This window comes from Mustelus asterias, chromosome 24 (assembly GCF_964213995.1).
Source record: "Mustelus asterias chromosome 24, sMusAst1.hap1.1, whole genome shotgun sequence".
In the NCBI taxonomy this organism is placed as follows: Eukaryota; Metazoa; Chordata; class Chondrichthyes; order Carcharhiniformes; family Triakidae; genus Mustelus; species Mustelus asterias.
In genome coordinates this window covers 55,572,182-55,599,049 of record NC_135824.1, presented here as the reverse complement: position 1 = coordinate 55,599,049, position 26,868 = coordinate 55,572,182, and the positions used below count along the sequence as shown (strand labels likewise).

The following is a 26,868-nucleotide window of genomic DNA, read 5'->3' as shown; positions in this document are numbered from 1 at the left end:
CAATGCTTTCCAAATGGGAATTGGATCATTATCTGAAAAGGAAGAATGTGCAGGGCTAGGGGTTGAAGACTGGCGGGGTGTGGGGAGTGAAGGAGATGAATTGCACTTTTGGCTGACTGGCCTCCTTCTGTGCGAGCTATAACCATTCTGTGACTGACAGAACAGGCTTGAGGGGCCAAATGGCCGCCTGCTGAGCGGTATCCAATCTGCAAATGATAGAACCAGCTTGAGGGGCCGAATGGCTTTCTTCAGTGCGGTAACCAGTCTCTGAATAGTGAACAGACTTGAGGGGCTGAATGGCCTCCTTCTGTGTGGTAACCAGTCTCTGAATAGCAAACAGGCTTGAGGGGCTGAATGGCCTCCTTCAGTGCGGTAACTAGTGTCTGAATAGCGAACAGGCTTGAGGGGCTGAATGGCCTCCTTTTGTGCGGTAACTAGTCTGTGATGACAGAACTAGGCTGGAGGGGCAGAATGGCCTCCTTCTGTGTGGTAACCAGTCTGTGATGACAGAACTTCGCTCGGGTGGCCAGATGACCTCCTCCCATGTAGTCACCAGTCTGCGAATGGTGAACAGGTGTGAGGGGCCGAATGGCCTCCTTCTGTGCAGTAACATATCTCTGACTGGCAAACAGGCTCAAAGGGCCAAATGGCCTCCTTCTGTGTGGTAACTAGTCTCTGAATAGCGAACAGGCTCGAGGGGCAGAATGGCCTCCTTCTGTGCGGTAACCAGTCTCTGAATAGCAAACAGGCTTGAGGGGCTGAATGGCCTCCTTCTGTGCGGTAACCAGTCTCTGAATAGCAAACAGGCTTGAGGGGCTGAATGGCCTCCTTCTGTGCATGCTGTAACCATTCTGTGAATGACAGAACTAGGCTGGAGGGGTCAAATGTCCTCCTTCTGTGCGGTAACCAGTCTCTGAATAGCAAACAGGTTTGAGGGGCTGAATGGCCTTCATCTGTGCACGCTGCAACCATTCTGCGAATGACAGAGCTAGGCTAGAGGGCCGAATGGCCTCCTTCTGTGCAGTAACTAGTCTGTGAATGGCATACAGCCTCGAGGGGCTGAATGGCCTCCTCCTGTGTGGTAACCAGGCTGTGACTGGCTTACAGGCTCAAGGGATGAATGGCCTCCTCCTGTGCATGCTGCAACCATTCTGCGAATGACAGAGCTAGGCTTGAGGGGCCGAGTGGCCCCCTTTCTGTGCGGTAAGTATCCTGCGATGACGGAACTGGGCTGGAGGGGGCCGAATGGCCTCCTGCTCTTCTTGGCATTGTGTTGCCACAGCCTACCCTGTGGTTAAGAGGTAGGAATGGGTTAACACTCTCACCACGAGTGTTTCTGACTCCACGTTCTGTCGCTATGTTGGGGCTTTTCATTCTCCCTAACAAGCCCTGGCAGATCCGACTAACTCTACCGTCCATATATAGACATGCCCTGAATCCTGCCTCATGATAGGCTCTCGGTGCCTCGCAAGTGTCCATCAACAAATGGCCTACCTCCCCTCAGCTTTGCAGATATCCTTTAACCGAGCAGGGGTATCTCCGGCCTCCCAAACGCTGGGGCCTGCCTGCTCACTCTCACCTTGGAGCAGTTGAGGGGAGGGGGGACGGATTTGTGGCCCCGGGGGAGACGTTACGGGAAGGAGCCGGTGGGAGAATTTGAGCCATTTCAGTCTCCTTAACCCCCACCCCGCCCCCAACCCCTTGCTAATCTGTGTGAGTGTGTGTGTGCGCGCATATGTGTGTGCTAAAGACCTTCCCACTTGTGGCCTGCAGCAGATGGCAAAGCAGGGGCCTAGATTAGCAGCAACCCTGGAGAGGAGTCACCGCACTCTGCTACCTACTTCTGTGTGATGAAGGTAAGAAGGGGAGTATCAGTGTGGGGGTGTGGGGAGGCGGTGGAAGTCCATCTAAATAACTTGCAAGTTAAAATCAGGTAGCTCACGGTACGCCCCGAATTTACAACTCTTGTTGCCACTAGCTACGGTGACTCGGCCCCAAAACCAGATGCCCTTCACTCCGGTCCCCCTTCCCCGACCTGTCGTGTGTCTCCCCTTTCATCTTTGCGTGAATTCTGTCCCCACCCCCCCCAGAGAGAATGTCACTTATTTTCGACGTGTCTCCTACCTTAGCTATGTGTGATTTTCCTGACTTTTGACTGCACCACCAGCCCCCCCATACAAACACACACACACAAACGCACACAGACACAAACACACACACACACACAAACGCACACAGACACAAACACACACACACACACACACACACCGCGGCGTTGGCACCTCTCCCTCCGGCCTCAGTCCGTCAGTCAGTCAGGGTCGCTGTCGGATATGGTGGCGTGCACCATGTCTGCTTTTCCAGGCAGGGCGAGGTATGACTCCAGGCAGCAGAGAGAGACCGCAGTCAGACTTGCTGGAGGTAGGGAGGTTAGCCCAAAACGACCCCCCACTTCCCCAACGGGGAAAAAGTGCCCAAAACAGGCCCTAAATCACTTCCAACAGGCAGATAAAACCCGTGCGCGCACACAGATTGGAATTATTCGATGCAATGTTGGTTCACTGTTGCTCTTTCTCAAGCACTTGCATCGAAGAGGCAAACAAACGATTTATTTATTAGTTACCATTGTCACAAGTCGGCTTACATTAACACTGCAATGAAGTTACTGTGAAAATCCCCCAGTCGCCACACTCCGGCGCCTGTTCAGGTACACTGAGGGAGAATTTAGCACGGCCAATGTCTTCCCAATGCATTCTGAATGCATCTAAAGATGTGCAGGTTAGGTGGATAGGCCATGATCACAGAATCCCTACAGTGCAGAAGGAGGCCATTCGGCCCATCGAGTCTGCACCGACCACAATCTCACCCAGGCCCTATCCCCATACATTTACCCTAACTAGTGCCCCTGACACTAAAGGGCAATTTAGCACGGCCAATCCACCTAATCCGCACATCTTCAGACTGTGGGAGGAAACCGGAGCACCCGGAGGAAACCCACGCAGACATGGGGAGAACGTGCAAACTCCACACAGACAGTGACTCAAGGCTGGAAATCGAACCCGGGTGCCTGGCACTGTGAGGCAGCAGTGCTAACCACTATGCCGCCCCATAGATGTGTAGGTTAGGTGGATTGGCCGTGCTAAATTGCCCCTTAGTATCTGAAAATGTGCAGATGTAATAACTTGCCCCTTAGTGTACAAAGATCGTAGGATCATAGAATCCCTTTAGTGCATCAAGAAACCATTTGGCCCATCGAGCCTGCACCGACAACGATCCAACCCAGGGCCGATCCCTGTAACCCCATGTATTTACCCTGGTAATCATCCTGACACTAAGGGGCACTTTAGCATGGCCAGTCCGCATATCTGCACATCTTTGGACTATGGGAGGAAACCAGAGCACCCAGAGGAAACCCACGCAGACACGGGGAGAACGTACAAACTCCACACAGACAGTCACCCAAAGCCGGAATCGATCCCGGGATCCTGGCACTGTGAGGCAGCAGTGCTAACCACCGTGCCACCATGCCACCCCGTAGATGTGTGTGTTAGGTGGATTGGCCATTCTAAATTGCCCCTTAAGTGCCCAATGGTAAATGTGTGGGATTACGGGGCTAGTGTTGGGGAAAGGGCCTGGGTAAGATACTGGGTCTGAGAGTCGGTGCAGACTTGACGGGTCAAATGGCCTCCTTCTGCACTGTAGGGATTCTATGGCTCTGTGAAGGGGCAAGCCTGGGGATTGAAGGCCGCAATTAACTCATGCCAAGTTTGAGTTTCTTTGGTGGTGAGAGGGAACATTGGGGATGGGGGGGGGGGTTACTGAGAGAGTCGTCATCATCAAGCTAAGGCCCTGGGGAGGTATAACTCGATGCAGTTCAGGCATGAGTGACGAAGGTGAGGGGGGGGGGGGGGAATAAATATGGCGTAACACAGAATTACAGTCATTGATGTTCCCAGGCCCGTGAGCCTGTGTCGGAGGCTCTGACTCAACTCAAAGCCGAGTATTCAGCAAGGACCTGTTGACCTGGTGGGAATCAATAGAAGCGGCGAATGTCAAATTGTGTTGTGGGGAGGAATGAGATTTCTTTTAACTCTCATACAACCCCCTCCCCAACCCACCCCTCGGCTTACTTCAAATACTGACCCCTTTGTGGCCCGTATCCCACCCTGGCAAAGTCGCAGTTTTAGTGGCGGGAGATAGACAGGGGTCTGCGTACCTGCACCCACACAAAGACCCGATGGCCCATTGTGCCCATTCCGTTACCAGGTCTGTACTGAGTCAGTGGTGGCGGCAGTCACAACTCCCGCCATGCATTCTCGCTCCGAAATCAACAAGAAGAAACATCTGCATTTATATAGCACCCCTCCCGCCCCCATCCTATCTTCAAAATGGCACCATGGGATCTTCCTTCATCCAGCCGCCCAGGCAGTCAGGGCATCAGTTCAACGTCTCGTCCAAGGTGTATTTCATCTGGAAGGCAGCACCTCTGACAGTGTGGCACTCCCCTCGGCGCTGCACTGTCCTAGAGTGGGTCACGGACCCTTGTGTTTCAGAGGTGAGTGTGTCACCCACTGAGCCACAGCCAGAGCCCCTTCCAGAGCGCTATCCCCTTGACCCACTCTACCTTAGAGAGAGAGACAAGGGGAAATCAGGCCTCGATTGCGATGCCCCCCCCCCCGCCATAATCAAATAGCTCAATGCCCGGCCTTGCTCGTGTCGATCTTGCTTCCCAGGCGAGGTGTCACCCAGTGGAACCAAACCCCGGGCATGATCAGTAAGAGAAGGGGATTGAATAAACAGTAGTGCTAGCCACTGTGCCACCCTAAACTTTAAGACACCCTCAGCTGGTCTGACGGGGTTATGTTTTCCAAGTGTGGTTGCTGCCATTGCCGAACTCGCTTCTTCCACATCGAGTGAGGCTACTGCTGTTTTACTGACCTGAGAATCGTACAGAAGGAGGGGCCATTCTGCCCATTGCATCCGTGCCGGCCTTTTGAATGAGCCATGCAACTTGCCCCCACTGCCCTCGAGTTCTAGTCTCTCCCACGAGTGGAAACATCCTCTCCACGCCAACTCTATCTAGGCCTCTCAGTTCCAATTAGATCCCCCCCCGTCATCCTTCTAAACTCCATCGAGTATAGGCCCAGATTCCTCAACCGCTCCTCACATAACATTCCCTTCAACCCCAGCTGACGTTCCCCTCCCTATCCCTGAGACACCAAGCTCTAATTCTAGCACTCCCTATCCGCAGCCCAGCTATGACCAGCTATCTCAGGACAGACAGTGATGCGGACCACGAGCTCCCAGCCCTCAGCTACCCGCTAGGTCGATCCTGCAGGGCCAATCAGGAGGCCATGTAAACAGGGCCTTGGAATCAAAACAATTTTAGTTTTCTTTTCCCGCACCGAATCGCTTCCCTCCTCTTCTCATGGGTGTGGTTTCATAGAATCCCTACAGTGCAGAAGGAAGCCATTCGGCCCATCAACTCTTACCCAGGTTTATCCCGTAACCCCACGCATTTACTTTGCTAATCCTCCGAAGCTATATATCTTTGGACACTAAGGGGCAATTTAGCATGGCCAATCCCCCTAACCTGCACATCTTTGGACACTAAGGGGCAATTTAGCATGGCCAATCCCCCTAACCTGCACATCTTTGGACACTAAGGGGCAATTTAGCATGGCCAATCCATCTAACTTGCACATCTTTGGACACTAAGGGGCAATTTAGCATGGCCAATCCACCTAACCTGCACATCTTTGGACACTAAGGGGCAATTTAGCATGGCCAATCCACCTAACCTGCACATCTTTGGACACTAGGGAGCAACTTAGCACGCCCAATCCACCTAACTTGTGTATCTTGGAACACTAGGGGGCAATTTACCCAGGCTTATCCCGTAACCCCACGCATTTACCTCGCTAATCCTCCTAAGCTATATATCTTTGGACGCTAAGAGGCAATTTAGCATGGCCAATCCATCTAACTTGCACATCTTTGGACACTAAGGGGCAATTTAGCACGGCCAATCCACCTAACCTGCATATCTTGGGACACTAAGGGGCAACTTAGCATGGCCATTCTACCTAACCTGCACATCTTTGGATACTAAGGGGCAATTTAGCACAGCCAATCCACCTAACCTGTGTATCTTGGGACACTAAGGGACAATTTAGCATGGCCAATCCACTTAACCGTCACATCTTTGGACACTAAAGGGCAATTTAACATGGCCAATCCACCTAACCTGCACATCTTTGAACTGTGGGAAGAAACCAGAGCACCCGGAGGAAACCCACGCAGACACGGGGAGAACGTGCAGACTCCGCACAGACAGTGACCCAAGCCGGGAATGGAACCCGGGTCCCTGGCGCTGTGAGGCAGCAGTGCTAATCACTCTCAGAATCATGAGAGATTCTGATTAGTGCAATTGGGAGAAGCATGTTTCCACTGACAGGAAGCTCGGTAACCAGGGGAGACAGATGTAAGATAATTGTCGAATATCCCAGGGGGGAGAATCTTTACACAGGGAGGTGAGGATCTCACATTCACTGCCTGAAAGGGTGGTAGAAAGAGATTTGATACTGCCTGAGAGAGAAATGGAAGATTTACTGGAACATTAAGGCTTTGTGGAAATAGCAGGGAGGTGGGAGCAAAATGCATGGCTCTTTCAAAAGGCTGGCACAGATGCAATGGGCAGAATGGCCTCCCTTCTGTATGATCCTCAGGTCAGTAAAACAGCAGTAGCCTCAATCGATGTGGAAGAAGCGAGTTCGACAATGGCAGCAACTGCTCTTGGAAAATATAACCCCGTCATACCTGCCAAGAGTGTCTTAAGGTTTAGAGGGTGCCACAGTGGTTAGCACTGCTGCCTCACAGCGCCAGGGACCTGGGTTCGATCCCCGGCTTGCGTCACTGTCTGTGCAGAATCTGCACGTTCTCCCCCAGTGTCTGCGTGAGTTTCCTCCGGGTGCTCCGGCTCCCTCTCTCTGGACCATCCGCCAGCCCTACAACTCTCGGAGAATCTCCGCGCTCCTCCAACTCTGACCCCTCGTAAATCAGAGATGTTCATCAATCCAGTATTGGTGGGCCTCAGGTTCTGGAGCTTCCCCCCACCCAGCCCTCCCCCTTCCCCTCCAAAGCCTCACCACCTCTCCCCGCCTAAAGAAATGCCTTACATCTGTTGCGAATATCTTATTTTATAATCCGTATGTTTCCGAATATAAACAATCGTTCAGTGGGGTAGAACCCTGAGCGTTGCTGAAATGAAGAAGATACGGGCTAACAAAGTTTTTTCTCCTGCACTCATCAGGTTCTCAACAATGCCAAATCTCAAAGGGAACATCAATTTGTACTGCATGAGAAAAGAGAGCACTGCTTGGTTAGCAAGTGGACTCCGATTGGTAGAGGTGTTGATATGGAGAATGCATCAGGGAACAGTTAACTGCCAAGCTGTTGTTTAAATTCAAATCAGGCCGCTTGGTGCTGATGGAACATAGGAATTAGGAGCAGAAGTAGGCAAATTCAGCCCTTTGAGCCTGCTCTGCTGTAATAAGTCCACGGAGGCGAAAGTCCCGTCACCAAAAGTTCCTTTATTTACAAGATCTTACTATACATCAGCATGCACCCAGTGTGCTACCGGGATCCAGGAGGCAGAGAGGCTGACACCCCGGTTTAAATATAGAACATTGGGCTCCCTGAGTGGGCCAGCAATTCGGACTCAATCAGGGAGTTCATACTCTACCAGGCCAACCTCATTTGCCGACTGATCCACCATTCAATCAGATCATGGCTGATCTCTCCCTGGTCTCAAATCCATCTCCCCATCTGTTCCCCATATCCCTTTTTTTATTCGAAATATATCTAATCTTCCTCTTGAAACCATTCAGTGATTCAGACTCCACCGCGCGATGGGGCAGCGAGTTCCACAAATTCACCAACCCTCTGCGAGAAGTAGTTCCTCCTCATCTCAGTTTTAAATCTACCGCCTCTCGACCTATACCTGTGACCTCTTGTTCAGGATTGCCCCATGAGAGGAAACATTTGGTCTACCTTTACTCTATCAATCCCTTTTAGAATTTCATATACCTCGATCGCATCCCCTCTCGTCCTTCTAAACTCCAGCCAGCATAAGCCCAAATCTCTCATCAAACGTCAACCCTTTCATCTCCAGAACCAAGCTGGTTAACCTCCTCTGAACTGCCTCCAATGCCACTACATCAATGAGTCGAGTCATTATCCTGAGGAATGAACCAAAGAATGGCTGCACCCCCAAGCTTCTGTTTAGTTGGGGAAAGGTGCAATGTGCGGATCTGCTCCTTCTGTCTGCCCGGGACAGGGGCCCCGAGAGTGAATTTATGTAGCTTCTTGCAAGTGTGAGTGAGCCACACTGATAACCCGACATATATTCTTAAACCGGTTGTCGATGTAATTCTCAGTGCAATCTGGATTGTGTAACAAATGGTCGGTGCAGACTCGATGGGCCGAATGGCCTCCTTCTGCCCTGTAGGGATTCTATATAAAGAAAAGTGCTGGTTTGTGTTGATGTTTGTGGTCCACAAGGGCCTCCTCCCACGTATTTATCTCATCCTATCACCATGTTCTTCGATTCCATTCTCCCCCTTTCGTGTGTGTATCTAGCTTTATGGACCGCACAGTGGTTAGCACCGCTGCCTCACAGCACCAGGGACTCAGGTTCGATTCCGGCCTTGGGTCACTGTCTGTGTGGAGTTTGCACATTCTCCCCGTGTCTGCGTGGGTTTCCACCGGGTGCTCCGGTTTCCTCCCACAGTCCAAAGATGTGCAGGTTAGGTGGATTGGCCATGCTAAATTGCCCCTTAGTGTCCACAGATGTGCGGGTTCGGTGGATTGGCCATGCTAAATTGCCCCTTAGTGTCCAAAGATGTGCAGGTTAGGTGGATTGGCCATGCTAAATTGCCCCTTAGTGTCCAAAGATGTGCAGGTTAGGTGGATTGGCCATGCTAAATTGCCCCTTAGTGTCCAAAGATGTGCAGGTTAGGTGGATTGGCCATGCTAAATTGCCCCTTAGTGTCCAAAGATGTGCAGGTTAGATGGATTGGTCATGCTAAATTGCCCCTTAGTGTCCAAAGATGTGCAGGTTAGATGGATTGGTCATGCTAAATTGCCCCTTAGTGTCCAAAGATGAGCAGGTTGGGTGGATTGGCCACGCTAAATTGCCCCTTAGTGTCCCAAAATGAGCAGGTTAGGGGAATTAATGGGGAACTGCATGGGATTACGGAGGAAGGTTTGGGTGGGATGCTCTTTCGTTGGTGCAGACCCGATGGGCCGAATGGCCTCTTTCTGTACTGTAAGGATTCTATGATTCTTCCCCTGAAATGCCTCACCTCAACCACCCCCTTTGGTCATGAGATCCACGTTAAAACCACTCTCGTGCAGTCACAGTCGTACAGTGCAGAAAAGGCCATTTGGCCCATCGAATCTCCCCCGACGATAACTACCACTATAGTCGCACGCACTAATCATCATTTTCCAGCACTTGTCCCATATCCTTGAATGTTCTGATATTTCTCAGTCCTTAACCCTCATAATCTTACACACCTCAATCATGTCCCCCCTCAGCTTTCTCTGCTCTAGAGAAAACAATCCAAGCCTATCCGGTCTCTCCTTATAGCTCAAACGCTCCATCCCAGGCAACATCCTGGTGAATCTCCTCTGTACCCATCTAGTGCTATCATTTCCTTCCTATTGTGAGGTGACCAGAACTGCACACCGTACTCCAGCTGTGGCCTAACCAACGCTCTGTACTCTACGACATTATCTCCTAGCTCTTACACTCAAAACCATGGCTGATAAAAGCAAGTGTCCCATTTGCCTTCTTCACTATCCTATTCTCTGGATGAAGAAATTTCCCTTAAGTTCCATCAGTGACTATCTTAGTCCTAGGGGAGGCAATGACCCAGTGGTCTTATTGCTACACTATTAATCCAGAAACTCAGCTAATGTTCTGGGGGACCCGGGTTCGAATCCCGCCACGGCAGATGGTGGAATTTGAATTCAATTAAAAATATCTATGAATTAAGAATCTACTGATGACCATGAAACCATTGTCGGAAAAACCCATCTGGTTCACTCGTTACCCCTTTAGGGAAGGAAATCTGCCGTCCTTACTGGCCTACATGTGACTCCAGAGCCACAACAATGTGTTGACTCTCAACTGCCCTCTGAAATGGTCGAGTGAGGCACTCGGTTCAAGAGGCAGCTAGGGGATGGGTAATAAATACTGGAAGAAGTATTTGTTGGATACCAGTCCAACGCCGGCATCTCCACATCATAATAAATACTGGCCCAGCCAGCGACGTCCCACAAATGAATAAAAAAAAGTCAGGATGACCCTACCCGCAAAGCCCTCATAAGAACATAAGAAATAGGAGCAGGAGTAGGCCATCTAGCCCCTCGTGCCCCGCCATTCAATAAGATTATGGCTGATCTGAAGTGAATCAGTCCCACTTACCCGCCCGCTCCCCATAACCCCTAATTCCCTTACCGATCAGAAATCCATCTATCCGTGACTTAAATATATTCTACGAGGTAGCCTCCACCACTTCAGTGGGCAGAGAATTCCAGAGATTCACCACCCTCTGAGAGAAGAAGTTCCTCCTCAACTCTGTCCTAAACTGACCCCCCTTTATTTTGAGGCTGTGCCCTCTAGTTCTGGTTTCCTTTCTAAGTGGAAAGAATCTCTCCACTTCTACCCTATCCAGCCCCTTCATTATCTTATATGCCTCTATAAGATTCCCCCTCAGCCTTCTAAACTCCCGAGTACAAACCTAATCTGCTCAATCTCTCCTCATAATCTACACCCCTCATCTCCGGTATCAACCTGGTGAACCTTCTCTGCACTCCCTCCAAGGCCAATCATATCTCCTCCATGTCCACCCCATTGTAATCTTTCACGTTATCTCCGACCTTCTCTTCCCAGGAGGAATGAAGTATTGCTGATTTCAATCTTTCATAATAGTTGTAACCTCTCAGTCCTGCTGGCACCCTCGTACATCATATTTGCACCTTCTCAAAGTGCCTCTGAATCCTTCCTGGCAACCAGAACTATTCTAACAAAGGGTCTAACAAAGGACTTTGACAAAGGGTCATCTGGACTCGAAACGTCAACTCTTTTCTCTCCTTACAGATGCTGCCAGACCTGCTGAGATTTTCCAGCATTTTCTCTTTTGGTTACACATATTCTAACCAAGATTCGATGAATATTTAACAACTCTTCACACTGCTTTTTAATTCACCCGGTTATTTTTATTCCTGTTAGTTTTCTTTTTAAACAGAGCAATCTCGTTCTGGAATTAAGAGTCTGATTTGATTTGATTTGATTTATTATTGTCACATGTATTGGGATACAGTGAAAAGTATTGTTTCTTGCGGGCTATACAGACAAAGCATACTGTTCATAGGGTACATAGGGGAGAAGGAAAGGAGAGAGTGCAGAATGTAGTTTTACAGTCATAGCTAGGGTGTAGAGAAAGATCAGTTTAATATAAGGTAGTCCATTCAAAAGCCTGATGGCAGGAGGGAAGAAGCTGTTCTTGAGTCGGTTGGTACGTGACCACAGACTTTTGTATCTTTTTCCCGACGGAAGAAGGTGGAAGAGAGAATGTCCGGGGTGCGTGGGGTCCTTAATTATGCTGGCTGCTTTTCCGAGGCAGCGGGAAGTGTAGACAGAGTCAATGGATGGGAGGCTGGTTTGCGTGATGGACTAGGATAAGATGGACTGGGATACGTTCACAACCCTTTGTAGTTTTTTTTGTAGTTTTGGGCAGAGCAGGAGCCCATACCAAGCTGTGATACAACCAGAAAGAATGCTTTCTATGGTGCATCTGTAAATGTAGGTGAGAGTCGTAGCAGACATGCCAAATTTCCTTAGTCTTCTGAGAAAGTAGAGGCGTTGGTGGGCTTTCTTAACTATAGTGTTGGCATGGGGGGGACCAGGACAGGTTGTTGATGATCTGGACACCTAGAAACCTGAAGCTCTCGACCCTTTCCACTTCATCCCCATTGATGTAGACAGGGGCATGTTCTCCACTACGCTTCCTGAAGTCGATGACAATCTCCTTCATTTTGTTGACATTGAGGGAGAGATTATTGTCGCCGCACCGGTTCACCAGATTCTCTATCTCATTCCTGTACTCTGTCTCGTCATTGTTTGAGATCCGACCCACTATGGTGGTGTCATCAGCAAACTTGAACATTGAATTGGAGGAGAATTTGGCCACACAGTCAGAGGTGTATAAGGGGTATAGTAGGGGGCTGAGAACACAGCCTTGTGGGGCACTGGTGGTGAGGATGATCGTGGAGAAGGTGTTGTTGCCTATCCTTACTGATTGTGGTCTGTGAGTTAGGAAGTCTAGACTTGAGTTGCAGAGAGAGGAGCCAAGGCCCAGGCCACGGAGTTTGGAGATGAGTTTCGTAGGAATAATGGTGTTGAAGGCTGAGCTGTTGTCAATAAATAGGAGTCTATTTATTATTTATTACAGGAGTCTAGTAATGTTGACCATGAAACCATTGTCGATTGTTGTAAAAACCGATCATTCACTAATGTCCTTTAGGGAAGGAAATCTGCCATCCTTACCCGGTCTGGCCTACATGTGACTCCAGAGCCACAGCAATGTGGTTGACTCTCAACTGTCCTCAGGGATGGGCAATAAATGTTGGACTAGCCAGTGATACCCACATCCCACATTTGGGACGGCACGGTGGCACAGTGGTTAGCACTGCTGCCTCACAGCGCCAGGGTCTCAGGTTCCATTCCTGGCTTGGGTCAGTGTCTCTGCGGAATTTGCACATTCTCCCCGTGTCTGCGTGGGTTTCCTCCAGGTGCTCCGGTTTCCTCCCACAGTCCAAAGATGTGCGGGTTAGGTGGATTGGCCGCGCTAAATTGCCCCTTCGTATCAGGGGGACTAGCTAGGGTAAATGCATGGGGTTATGGGGATAGGGCCTGGGTGGGATTGTGGTTGGTGCCGACTCGATGGGCCGAATGGCCTCCTTCTGCACTGTAGGGATTCTATGATCCCATGAACAAATTTTTTAAAACACCAAAAACAGATTATCCAGCCTTAAGAACATGAGAAACAAGCAGGAGGAGGCCATTCAGCCCTTCAAGCCTGCTCGGCCATTCATTGAGATCATGGCTGATCTACCTCGGGGATAGCTTCTGGCACTATCGCCAAATACCTTGATCCCTTTATTACAGGCAATCCTCGGACCTACGGCACAATTCAATGGGCCGGATGGCCTACTTCTGCTCCTATGCCTTAGGGTCTAAATGGTTCGCAAATTACAATCGCGTCGTAAGTCGAAATGTCCTTTGTGGGTACCCGTTTTCCCAGAGGGACAATGGTACAAACTGGTTCCTGAACCAAGGTCGGAAATCACTCATGGGAAGTCCGGGGATGTTAAATACCCTCAACTCTTGGCCCATCAAGTTGCTGAGGTGATTGTTGAGGTCTGCGCACCTTAGCGCAAGTTCCTCGGTTAGTGCGAAAGATATCACAAACATCACTATTGATCACTATCTGTTTAATCTTCAATTCTACGAGTCTGAGCACTTAGTAAATACAACAAAAGCGTGTAAACGCATTAAAGTCACAAGGGTCGTGTTAAAAGAATTTAACAGAATAAAACACTCATTTCCAATTTACAAACATCGGAACGTCAGTGCACGCGTATGAACGTATGGCTCGGTGTCGTAAAGTCAAAATGGGGGATGCGGGATTTTCCAGTCACGCTCGCCACAATACCCAAAAAATCCCGCCCAAGGTCAACGGATCTTTGCATAGTCCGCCTCCCGCCCGCTGCGGTTCCCGTGGTGGGCAGGATGGGAAAATTGCACCCAGGGTGTATACTTATAAAGGTTGGAAGTGCCGCTTGTTCGTCGTAACTCAAATGTTGTGAGACATCTAATCTCTACAGTGCAGAAGGAAGCCATTTAGCGCATTGAGTCTGTGCCAACTCTTTAAAAGAGCATCCCACCCAGGTCCTCCCCTCTGCCCTATCCCATAACCCTGCATATTTTCCCATGGCCAATCCACCTAACCTGCACATCTTTGGACACTAAGGGGCAATTTAGCATGGCCAATCCACCTAACCTGCACATCTTTGGACACTAAGGGGCAATTTAGCATGGCCAATCCACCTAACCTGCACATCTCTGGACACTAAGGGGCAATTTAGCATGGCCAATCCACCTAACTTGGACATCTTTGGACACTAAGGGGCAATTTAACATGGCCAATCATCCAACCTGCACATCTTTGGACACTAAGGGGCAATTTAGCATGGCCAATCCACCTAACTTGCACATCTTTGGACACTAAGGGGCAATTTAACATGGCCAATCCACCTAACCTGTACACCTTTGGACACTAAGGGGCAATTTAACATGGCCAATCCACCTAACCTGCACATCTTTGGACACTAAGGGGCAATTTAGCATGGCCAATCCACCTAACTTGGACATCTTTGGACACTAAGGGGCAATTTATCATGGCCAATCCACCAAATTTGTACATCTTTGGACACTAAGGGGCCATTAGCATGGCCAAGCCATGTAACTTGTACATCTTTGGACACTAAAGGGCAATTTACCATGGCCAATCCACCTAATTTGTATATTTTTGGCCTTGCTAAATTGTTGTGTCCAATAATACTGTCCAATCCACCTAAACTGCGCATCTTCGGATTGCGGGAGGAAACCGGAGCGCCCGGAGGAAGCCCACGCAGACACAGGGAGAACGTGCAGACTCCGCACAGACAGTGACCCGAGACCGGGTCCCTGGCGCTGTGAGGGAGCAGTGCTAACCACTGTGCCGCTGCGAAGTCGCAGGCTGCCTGTATCCTGAAAGCTGTCGATCTCTGCCTTGTTGCCTCAACAACTGAGCCTCTGGGGTCGAGAATTTCCAAGGCTCACGGCCCTCTGGGTGAAAAAGAAATTCAGTCTCGTGAACATTCATTGGCCCCTGTCTAAGGTGCTCCCTTTATTGTCAATAACACATCGCTGTTTGTGGGATCTTGCTGTGTACAAATCGGCTGCTACATTTCCTGGTATTAGATCTACAGGTCATGAAGCATTTTATTGACTGTATTTGAAATGTGTCTTTTTTTAATCAAGCTATCTGCCTGAATACATTCTTACCCAGCTCAGTGTCAGACATGTGTTTGATTACTCTGCTGTGAAGCAGATTGCGACGCTTTACTATGTTAAACGTGCTGTATAAACACCAGCTGTTGTTGTTCAAACTACTAATTTATTCTGTGGAGAATGTAGCATTGGTGTGTGTGCATGCGTACATGTGTGCGTGCGTGTGTGTATTTGAGTGCATGTTTGTGTGCGCGTGCATGTGTGTGTATTTGTGTAAAGTTTCATAGAAATCATAGAAATCATAGAAACCCTGCAGTGCAGAAGGAGGCCATTCGGCCCATCGAGTCTGCACCGACCACAATCCCACCCAGGCCCTACCCCCACATATTTTACCCGCTAATCCCTCTAACCTATGCACCCCAGGACTCTAAGGGGCAATTTTTTTAACCTGGCCAATCAACCTAACCCGCACATCTTTGGACTGTGGGAGGAAACCGGAGCACCCGGAGGAAACCCACGCAGACACGAGGAGAATGTGCAAACTCCACACAGACAGTGACCCGAGCCGGGAATCGAACCCGGGACCCTGGAGCTGTGAAGCAGCAGTGCTAACCACTGTGCTACCGTGCCGCCCTAATTATTTGTTAGTCACAAGTCAGGCTTACATTAACACTGCAATGAAGTTCCTGTGAAATTCCCCCCAGTCGCCACAGTCCAGCGCCCGTTCGGGCCAATGCACCCTAACCAGCACAAAGAACAAAGAACAATACAGCACAGGAACAGGCCCTTCGGCCCTCCAAGCCCGCGCCGCTCCCTGGTCCAAACTAGACCATTCTTTTGTATCCCTCCATTCCCACTCCGTTCATGTGGCTATCTAGATAAGTCTTAAACGTTCCCAGTGTGTCCGCCTCCACCACCTTGCCCGGCAGCGCATTCCAGGCCCCCACCACCCTCTGTGTAAAATACGTCCTCTGATATCCATGTTGTGGTGAACCATTGTTGGTTACCACCAGGAGTGCTGAGCCATGGTTGGCCAGCACTATGGGTTTGTAGATATGTTACTGTTGGGGTTAGGGTTGGGCTGTTCTACCTGTTAATATTGTCCTATGGTACACTCCAGTTGGCTCCGCCTTCCTGGAGATGTATAAAGGCCACTGCTCTGTCTGGTGACCCTTTAGTCTGGGATTGTATACTGTATATAGTAGCTCCGTTATTGTTGGTAATAAAAGCCTTTATTTCCCGGGTACAATCTAGCCTCCCGTGTGATTTATCGCGCATCACATGTTAAACCTCCCCCGCCCTCACCTTGAACCTATGACCCCTCGTGAACGTCACCACCGACCTGGGAAAAAGCTTCCCAGCGTTCACCCTATCTATGCCTTTCATAATTTTATAAGACCATAAGACCATAAGACATAGGAGCGGAAGTAAGGCCATTCGGCCCATCGAGTCCACTCCACCATTCAATCATGGTTGATTTCAACTCCATTTACCCGCTCTCTCCCCATAGCCCTTAATTCCTCGAGAAATCAAGAATTTATCAATTTCTGTCTTGAAGACGCTCAACGTCTCGGCCTCCACAGCCCTCTGTGGCAATGAATTCCACAGACCCACCACTCTCTGGCTGAAGAAATTTCTCCTCATCTCTGTTCTAAAGTGACTCCCTTTTATTCTAAGGCTGTGCCCCCGCGTCCTAGTCTCCCCTGTTAATGGAAACAACTTCCCTACGTCCATCCTATCTAAGCCGTTCATTATCTTGTAAGTTTCTATCAGATCTCCCCTCAACCTCCTAAACTCCAATGAATATAATCCCACGATCCTCAGACGTTCATCGTATGTCAGGCCTACCATTCCTGGGATCATCCGTGTGAATCTCCGCTGGACCCGCTCCAGTGCCAGTATGTCCTTCCTGAGGTGTGGGGCCCAAAATTGCTCACAGTACTCCAAATGGGGCCTAACCAGTGCTTTATAAAGCCTCAGAAGTACATCCCTGCTTTTGTATTCCAAGCCTCTTGAGATAAATGACAACATTACATTTGCTTTCTTAATTACGGACTCAACCTGCAAGTTTACCTATACACCTCTATTAGGTCACCCCTCATCCTCCGTCTTTCCAGTGAGAACAACCCCAGTTTGCCCAATCTCTCCTCATAACTAAGCCCTTCCATACCAGGCAACATCCTGGTAAACCTCCTCTGCACTCTCTCTAAAGCCTCCACATCCTTCTGGTAGTGCGGCGACCAGAACTGGACGCAGTATTCCAAATGCGGCCGAACCAACGTTCTATACAACCGCAACATCAGACCCCAACTTTTATACTCTATGCCCCGTCCTATAAAGGCAAGCATGCCATATGCCTTATTCACTACCTTCTCCACCTGTGACGTCACCTTCAAGGATCTGTGGACTTGCACACCCAGGTCCCTCTGCGTATCTACACCCTTTATGGTTCTGCTATTTATCGTATAGCTCCCCCGTACGTTAGTTCTACTAAAATGCATCACTTCGCATTTATCTGGATTGGTCTTTCAGAATGGGGGAGGAAACCGGAGGAAACCCACGCAGACACGGGGAGAACGTGCAAACTCCACACAGACAGTGACCCAAGCCGGGAATCGAACCCGGGTCCCTGGAGCTGTGAGTGTACGCGCATGTGTTGATTTGATTTATTATTGTCACATGTATTGGCATACTGTGAAAAGTGTTGTTTCTTGCACGTCATACAAAGCATACTGTTCATAGAGTACAGAGGGGAAAAGCAAAGGAGAGGGTGCAGAATGTAGTGTTGCAGTCATAGCTAGGGTGTAGAGAAAGATCAACTAATGTGAGGTAGGTCCATTCGAAAGTCTGATGGCAGCAGGGAAGAAGCTGTTCTTGAGTCGGTTGGTACGTGACCTCAGACTTTTATATCTTTTTCCCGACGGAAGAAGGTGGAAGAGAGTATGTCCGGGGTGCGTGGGGTCCTTGATTATGCTGGCTGCTTTTCCGAGGCAGCGGGAAGTGTAAGCGGAATCAATGGATGGGAGGCTGGTTTGCGTGATGTACCAGGCTACGTTCACAACCCTTGGCAGTTTCTTGCGGTCTTGGGCAGAGCAGGAGCCATACCAAGCTGTGATACATCCGGAAAAGATGGTGTATCTGTAAAAATTGGTGAGAGACGTAGCTGACATGCCTAATTTTCTTAGCCTCCTGAGAAAGTAGAGGCGTTGGTGGGGCTTTCTTAACTATAGCGTCAGCGTGGTGGGACCAGGGGAGGTTGTTGGTGATCTGGTGATGTGTGTGTGTGCATATGTGCATGCTTGTATGTGTGTGTGCGTGCATGTGTGTGTGTCTGTGGGGGGGTGGTGGGGAGTGTGAGGGGATGAGTTTTAGAATTCCACACCTGTAAAGTTAACCCCTTTGTGTGGCTCACTGTGTGAATGCTCCGCTCAGCGTGTCACTGAGGTCCGGAGCTGAGATTGGCACCATGGGCTGTTCCGAGTCAGCTGACCAGAGACAGGAGTGGGGTCTCTGATTGGCCTCTCCGAATGGGGAAGTGCGGGAGGTACACATGGCGATTGGTCGATTATTAGGCCCAGGGACAATCTGACCTGAGTCAAAGAGCTGCTGACGCCTGGAGGGCCTGCTGAGGGGGGGGGGGGAGGGTCCAGGGCTGACAGCCGTCACCCAGTGGGTAGCCCACTCACACCCCTTCCACCTCAGTCGCAAGCTTGTGGGTTCAGCCCTCACTCCAGAGACTTGATCGCAAGAGGCAATTATAGATCCAGGGCAAATAAACATCCCGTGAAAGAATTCAATAAAATAATATAATACCTCGGCTGACACTCGCAGTGGCAAACCTGGGTCCCGTCTGCCCTCTGACATGGGCGTTCAAACCAAGTCCCCGGGCACCACTTGCAGAGCGGGGGAGCCAGTATCATAGATAGGATCATAGAATCCCTACAGTGCAGGAGGAGGCCTTTCGGCCCATCGAGTCTGCACTGGCAACAATCCCACCCAGGCCCTTTCCCCATAATCCCAGGTATTTAGCCTGATAATCATCCAAACACAAAGCGGAAATTTAGCATGGCTAATCCATCTAACCTGCTCATCTTTGGACACTAAGGGGCAATTTAGCATGGCCAATCCACCCAACCTGCACACCTTTGGACACTAACGGGCAATTTAGCATGGCCAATCCACCCAACCTGCACATCTTTGGACACTAACGGGCAATTTAGCATGGCCAATCCCCCTAACCTGCACATCTTTGGACACTAAGGTGTGACTTAGCATGGCCAATCCACCTAATCTGCACATCTTTTGACACTAAGGTGCGACTTAGCATGGCCAATCCACCTAGCCTGCACATCTTTGGAGTATTTAGCATGGCCAATCCACTAACCTACACATCTTTGGACACTAAGGGGCAATTTAGCATGGCCAATCCACCTAACCTGCACATCTTTGGACACTAAGGGACAATTTAGCATGGCCAATCCACCTAACCTGCACATCTTTGGACTTAGCATGGCCAATCCACCTAGCCTGCACATCTTTGGACAATTTAGCATGGCCAATCCACTAACCTACACATCTTTGGACACAAAGGGCAATTTAGCATGGCCAATCCACTAACCTACACATCTTTGGACACTAAGGGGCAATTTAGCATGGCCAATCCACCTAACCCAGTCATTTTTGGATACTCGGGGGTAACTTAGCACGGCCAATCCACCTAACCTGCACATCTTTGGTTGCTAAGGGACAATTTGCCATGGACAATCCACGTAGCATACACATCTTTGGACTGTGGGAGGAAACCGGAGCACCCGGAAGAAACCCACGCAGACACGGGGAGAACGTGCAAACTCCACACAAACAGTGACCCAAGCTGGGAACTGAACCCGGGGTCCCTGAGGCAGCCGTGCTAACCACTGTGCCAGCGTGCCGCCCATCATGGATGTACATGCGTGGCGGGCTGAGGGGGATGGCGGGTAGGGGGGTGAAGAAGGAGGTTAATATTCTTCCTGTGTCTCAACGTCTCTCTCTCTCACTCTCTCTCTTTCGCCTTGCAGATGAGGAGAAAATTGGAAGGATCTCCTGGGAAGTGAATGAGACTGGAGTGGGACAGCGGAGCGTGAGAGAGCTGGGGGCTTGGCGGGCCCACAGGATGGAACAGAACACTTTCTCTCGCATAAGACTCTGGTGCCCCCGGCCGCTGGGCACCTACTCCCAGAACAAGCAATGCTGCATTAGTGTCAAGAAGACCTTGGGCGACGCCAGGTCCAAGGAGAACGAGGCGGCCTGCTCGGAGAACTTGCCCCCCGTCCCCGCTAGCCCCGGGGGGGGCACCGCCCCAGGGGACGGGGAGGAGGGGCGGGTCATGCTGGACACCTGGTACGTCATCAAACCGGGCAACACCAAGGAGAAGATCGCCTTCTTCGTGGCGCACCAGTGCGGAGGTGGCGGCAACCGTAGCAACGCGGTGAAGGTCAAGGGCAACTGGAGCACGGACGGGACCAAGCCCAAGAGACGGCGCAAGTCGCACGACCCGGCCAAGGGCTGCCCGGCGAGGCGGGAGCCGTGCCGGGTGACGGAGAGGCTGTGCGTGTGCTCGGACCCCGTCGAGCCGCCCTGCGAGAAGGACCTGATTTCGGTGGCGGAGATGGTGGCCCGGGTGGAGCAGCGGGCGATTGCGGCCCCCCGGGGGCAGGCCCGGCCCCCCACCCTGCCGCCGGCCGGCAACCCCCTGCCCCCGCCCGTGGCGGTCCCCGAGGAGCAGGAATCCGGCCGGGGGCGGGAGGAAGGGACCGCCGACACCCGGCGGGTGGCCGAGGCCATCGCCCGCATCGAGTCGGCCCAGCGGGTGGGCGAGGAGGGTGGGGGCCGGCGGAACGGGCTGGCCAAGGGCGGCGAGGGGGCCGGCGGCGGGGGGCCAATGGTGGCGGGGGAGAGGGCCCCCTGCTCCGCCGGCGAGGTGCGCATCGCCTTCCGGGTTGCCAGCGGCGACGGGCGCTCGACGACGGAGGCTCAGAGCGCTGGGGCGGGGCCTGGCTGCATCTTCATGAGCTGCAACCACACTGTCTGCGGAGGGGCCATGGAGAAGATAACCTGCGACCTCTACCACATCGTCAGCCCCTCCTCCTCCTCCTCCGCTTCCGCCCCTGACTTCCCTCCCGGGAGCGGAGGCGGCGGCAACAACCACCACGGCACCCTGGCCCGCTCCCGGTCGGATGTGGAGATGGCGACGCCTGACCCAGTTGAAGAGCCGCAGAAGGACGGCCCCCCCGAGGGTGCCGCCGGCCTACCCCTCTCCTCGGAGAAGAGCACCGCCCGGGACTGCCTCAATGGCTTCCACGTGGAGGTGGTGGTGACGGGCGGCGTGGATCAGTGCGTCTTCTTCGGGCGGGAGGGCGCCCCCGGCGACAAGGAGGACACGGTCTGCGTGACGGTCAGCGGCCCCGGCCAGGACGCCAAGTGTCTGGCCTGTGAGGACCCGCCCCCCGGCCAGCTCTTCTTCCTGCACTCGCTGGCCCAGAGTCCTGAAGTTGACACAGCGGGGGACCAGCCCTCAGACCGGAAACCCTCCCCCGTCAGGCCGGGCCTCCCGGAGGCCCAGGAAAAGACCGTCCTCCTGAGCCCCGAGTCGGACCCGCAGGATGCCCCGCTCTACTGCCTCTACCGCCACGTCTCGCACGACTTCCTGGAGATCCGCTTCAAGATCCAGCGGCTGCTGGAACCCCAGCAGTATCTGCTCCTTCTCCCCGACCACGTCACCCTGAAGATCCTTAGCTACCTCCCCACCCGGGCCCTGGCCGCCCTCAAGTGCGTCTGCCACCACTTCAAGGCCGTCATCGAGGCCTACGGGGTCCGGGCCACCGACTCGCGCTGGAACCGGGACCCCCTGTACCGCGACGACCCCTGCAAGCAGTGTAAGAAACGCTACGAAAGGGGTGATGTCTCGCTGTGCCGCTGGCATCCCAAACCTTATCACCACGACCTGCCTTACGGACGTTCCTACTGGATGTGTTGCCGGCGAAAAGACAGGGACACACCAGGCTGCCGCATCGGACTCCATGACAATAACTGGGTACAGCCCAGTGACACACTAAAGAGGGAGGAGGGGAGGTAAAATGTCACCCTTTCCAAAACGGACAACCGAGGAAAAACTTTTTAAAAAAATGCTTCCCTTCCCTTTCTCCCCATCCGTCCTGTGACTGAACACTCTGGCTTCCCGCGTGCTAGACCTATTTAATATTTGATTTTGTTTCTGTTCGAAGGGGGTGGTTGGTTGCGGGGGTGGGGGAGGGGGGGTGTCCGTATGGTATGAGATTAACTGCAGAGAGCATGATAAAGAATGTGTTTTTATTTTCCCCTCTTCTCTTCTCTTATTATCCAAATACATTGAACCGTAATTTAAGGTCAATGGAAGTGCAGCTTCATTCATCCAGATCACCATCCCCCCTCCGCCCCTTTACCCCGGGGCAAATTTTCCTTTAGCACCCCACTTGACCGTTCTACCCGTCCCCCATCTTGGTTCCCCTGTCACCGTCAGCCACGACTCGCGTGCGCGCAAGCAACAAAATTAGCGAATATGTCCCTGCCTCCAGTGATCTCCCTCCCCCCCCCCCCCCCTCCCCCCTTCCCGCCTCACCTCACCCAGGGCTCGGCATGCATGACCTGTGACCCGTAAGCCTTTCAGAGTGCGAAGGCCTGAGGCCTACGCTCGGCGGAAGTCCCATGGCGCAGCGCGCTGGGCAATTCGTCTCCCCCCCCCACCCGCCACCCCGAGTCGGCAGCCCCCCCCCCCACTCCCCGGGTTCCAGTCCCACTCCAGGAGTCACTGGCCACGGAGAGATGCCAACGATGGGCCTCATAATCATCACTCGGTCGTCCAGAACTCGAACCGTGTTGGAAAGAGGGACAAGTCGATGAATCTTTCCGTCTTGCGCCCATCAGGACAGGTGGCAACTTTCAAAGGATCACTGCAGTCTCCTGCAGTGTGAATTGTGGCGAGAGTTTTGAAATTTGGCATTCTTGCATTTTGTCCTGATGAGTGCGGGGCGGAAAGCTTCGGCAGCACGTTCCTCTTTCAAGAATTATCCGCGTGGAGATATGAATCGATCAAATCTGATCTCAGCCGGGGTAGCGGGCTGACGCAAATTGATTTACGCACACTACTTTGTGGGGAGAGATTGGTGATGGAGGAGGCAATGGAGGAAGCGCAACATTAGAAACCCTCCCCCTCTCCCACCCTCCCCCCCCCCCCCCCCCATCCCCCTTGCCCCAACAACAAGAGAAGCAACTTCAGCATACGGAACATCCGGGAAAAGGAGAGGGGAGAAGAATCTGGAAAGAATTGATAGCTTCACCTCAGCGACGTGTTAGTATTTATTTTCATAATTGATTTGAAGCGAAATAGCAGCCGGCACGAGACACAAATCACAAACACTTGTTGCATCCAAATCACCTTGCTCACAGAGGTCGGCCATTTTGGGAAAGTTGGGCCCAATGGGATGCTCCAAAAAAAAAAAATTATTTAACAGGTTGCTCAGTCGACCAGAAACGAAACGGAACTTTTCCAGATGGGAATCTTTGACCGACGTACTTGTTTACAAAAACACTTCATTCCCCTCATCACCAACTTGCACTGGTTAACGATTCCACATTGGGAAGGGGGGGTGGGGGAAGATTGTCAGCGGTCTTTTGCCACCTCTCGCCAGCGTCTGGGGGTAGGAAGGGGGGAGGGGGGTGCTTTAACTGACTAGCCCATTCCCCCTGTCCTCATCTGCCCTGTGGTTTACCCATTGGCTGGACTTTAGGCCCTGTCCACAGGCCCAAGGTTGAAACTCGAGCCCTGTGGTCTGTTTGTGGGGGGTGGTGGGTGGGTGTGTGTGTGGAGGGGGGGGGGAGGTGACAGAGCTTTTGCCACCAGATTGGTGAGCGTGCCCTCTCCAAACCCTTTCATGCCACCCAATAGGCGTCAACACAACATTTACCTCACCACTGGGTGATACGGTGGTTGGCACTGCCGCCTCACAGCGCCAGGGACCCGGGTCCGATTCCCGGCCTCGGGTCACTGTCTGTGTGGAGTTTTCACGTTCTCCCCCGTGTCTGCGTGGGTTTCCTCCCACACTCCAAAGACGTGCGGGTTAGATGGACTGGCCAATGCTAAATTTCCCCCTCGTGTCAGGGGGACTAGCAGGGTCAATATGTGGGGTTACGGGGATAGGGCCTGGGTGGGATTGTTGTGGGTGCAGGCTTGTTGGGTCGAGTGGCCTTATTCTGCACTGTAGGGATTCTATGATTCACTACAACCACTACGAATTGAAAAGTGACACCGCGCCACCAGAGGAGGACCAAAAGATTAGTCAAAGGGGTTGGGTTTATGAAGTGTCTTGATGGGGACAAGGGAGATGGGGAGCTTCAGGGAGGGAACCCCAGGATCTAGGCAGCCCAGGGCATAGACACCAAATGGCGGAGAACTCAGAATCCAGCAAACTGACCCTTAAACACTTATCCCTGTGACCCTAATCCACCTCACCCTAAAACAGTACCCACGATTCCGATCTTAAACCTTTCTGACGGAATATTATCTCTCGAGGGTCATGAACCCCCAGGTGGGGATTGATAATGGGAGTTGGATCGACCAGTTTGTCAGTCACATCTCAAGTGTTACGCCCAGATATTTCAATTCCCTGGTTTGGCACATTATCAGAACCAGGGTTTGAGTGAGTGACCTGTCACTGGGAAGTTAAAAATTCCCTGAATGTTTTTTTTAAAAAAAAACCATATCCGGTAATAAACTTATTTTGTTTTTGCAATGATGTAACGGTTGTATTGTTCAGGGCGCTCGACCAGGTTATCTAGACGGACACTGCAGTTCAATAGCAGAGGGAGAGTGCGCCAATACCTCCCTTCAGCTAAGGATGTTGATCATAGACCACTTGACGGTTGTGGGTTGGTGCGTTCCCCCTCCTCCACTCCAGGGACCTTGGCTGACACTCCCAGCATCAGTCTCAAGGGAGTGCTGCATCGTCAGGGGTGCTGACCTGTTGGATGAGATATCAAATCAAGGGGCTCAGCTGCCCCTCTCAAGCGAACGAAAAACACCCACCCTGGAAGGACAAGGGACAGCAGATACATGGGAACACCACCACCTGAAAGTTCTCCTCCAAACCATCTTGACTTTTAAAAAAAAAATTAATTCGTGGGACACGGGTGTCGTTGGCTGGCCAGCATTTATTGCCCATCCCTAGTTGCCCTTGAAGAGGTGGTGACGACATGCCTTCTTGAGCGATTGGCTGTCTCTCTCGTTTCTGAGGGCAGTTGAGAGTCAACCACATTGCTGTGGCTCTGGAGTCACATGTAGGCCAGACCAGTTAAGGAAGGCAGATTTCCTTCCCTAAATGACATTAGTGGGTTTTTCCGACAATGGTTTCAGGGTCATCAGTAGATTCTTAATTCCAGATATTTTTAACCAAATTCAAATTCCACCATCTGCCGTGGCGGGATTCGAACCCGGGGTCCCCAGAACATTGGCTGAGTTTCTGGATTAATAGTCGAGCGATAATAATACCACTTGGAAATATATCGGCCGTTCCTTCACTGTTGCTGGGCCAAAACCCTGGAACTCCCTCCCTAACAGCACTGTGGGTGTACCTGCACCAGACAGGGCTGCAGTGGGTTCAAGATGGCGGCTCACCCACCACCTTCGAGAGGCAATTAGGGATGGGCAATAAATGTTTCGCCGAGCCAATGAGAAATAAAACAAAAAATTGGTCGACTGAGCAGGTTGTGGGGGGGGGGGGGGAGTTCTCCCAGTGTCCTGGCCAACATTCCTCCCTCAACCAACCAATGTCACCAAAGAAACAGTGGATCCGCCCATCTATTTTCTCACTGCTTGTGGGATCTTGCTGTGCACTGTGTGGTTGCCTGGTTTGGTGACACGACAGTTACAGCACTTTAGCTGACTGAGGTTAAGATGCAATCTAATTGCAAATGTTCAATTATGTTTTTCAAATTCCTGTTTCGGGATCCATTTTTCCAGGTTCTCCAAACTATTTTCAGCTGGGAACGTCAGCGAACGGCCATCAGATTTCTTCCCAACCCGGTGGCTGTTTCCCCGGGTCTCCACGGCGGCACGGTGGTTAGCACCGCTGCCTCACAGTGCCCCGGGTTCAATTCCGGCTTCGGGTCGCTGTCTGTGCGGAGTCTGCACGTTCTCCCCCCCCCCCCCCACCCCCCCGATGTCTGCGTGGGTTTCCTCCGGGTGCTCTGGTTTTCCCCCGCAGTCTAAAAATGTGCGGGTTAGGTGGATTGACCATGATAAATTGCCTCTTAGTGTCGGGGGAACTAGCTAGGGTAAATGCATGAGGTTACATGGATAGGGCCTGGGTGGGATTGTTGTGCAGACCCGATGGGCCGAATGGCCTTCTTCTGCACTGCTGGGATTCTATGACAAGGCCAAGATAAGGAACGCGGGCGATAGGGGGGAGGGATAGCCACACCCCCCAGATTAATACCATGTTGTACTGACCTCAAATGATGTGGCAATGGGTTAAGAGTTCACCACAATTATTCCAAATCCCCATCCTGAGTCCTCCTCATTGTGGCAGAAGGGGGAAACCATCTGGGTCACTAATGTCCCCCTTTAGGGAAGGAAATCTGCCGTCCTTACCCAGCCTGGCCTACATGTGACTCCAGAGCCACAGCAATGTGGTTGACTCTCAACTGCCCTCTGAAATGGCCTAACCAGCCACTCA

At 51.6% G+C, this 26,868-nt stretch overlaps 1 protein-coding gene across 4 annotated transcripts; it reads left to right on the top strand.

The window, feature by feature from the left end:
* The first annotated feature begins 1,498 nt into the window (after window positions 1–1,498).
* fbxo46 (F-box protein 46) lies at window positions 1,499–24,927 on the top strand. Of its 4 annotated transcripts, none has more exons than XM_078241736.1 (2): window positions 1,499–1,856; window positions 20,179–24,927. In XM_078241736.1, exon 2 carries the CDS (start codon window positions 20,274–20,276, stop codon window positions 22,233–22,235), a length of 1,962 nt encoding a protein of 653 aa, XP_078097862.1. In that variant the 5' UTR covers window positions 1,499–1,856; window positions 20,179–20,273; the 3' UTR covers window positions 22,236–24,927. The 4 variants fall into 4 exon arrangements, with proteins under 4 accessions (XP_078097862.1, XP_078097864.1, XP_078097863.1 ...); XM_078241738.1 differs by lacking the exon at window positions 1,499–1,856 and adding an exon at window positions 17,678–17,758; XM_078241737.1 differs by lacking the exon at window positions 1,499–1,856 and adding an exon at window positions 17,742–17,764.
* Window positions 24,928–26,868: the final 1,941 nt, after the last annotated feature.

Excerpts from the sequence above, each read along its gene's own strand:
- fbxo46 (XM_078241734.1), top strand. The coding sequence starts at position 18,064 with ATGTCCGGGGTGCGTGGGGTCCTTGATTATGCTGGCTGCTTTTCCGAG. Across the intron at positions 18,272-20,178 it reads TGGTGTATCTGTAAAAATTG|ATGAGGAGAAAATTGGAAGG; the intron begins GTGAGAGACGTA and ends TTCGCCTTGCAG.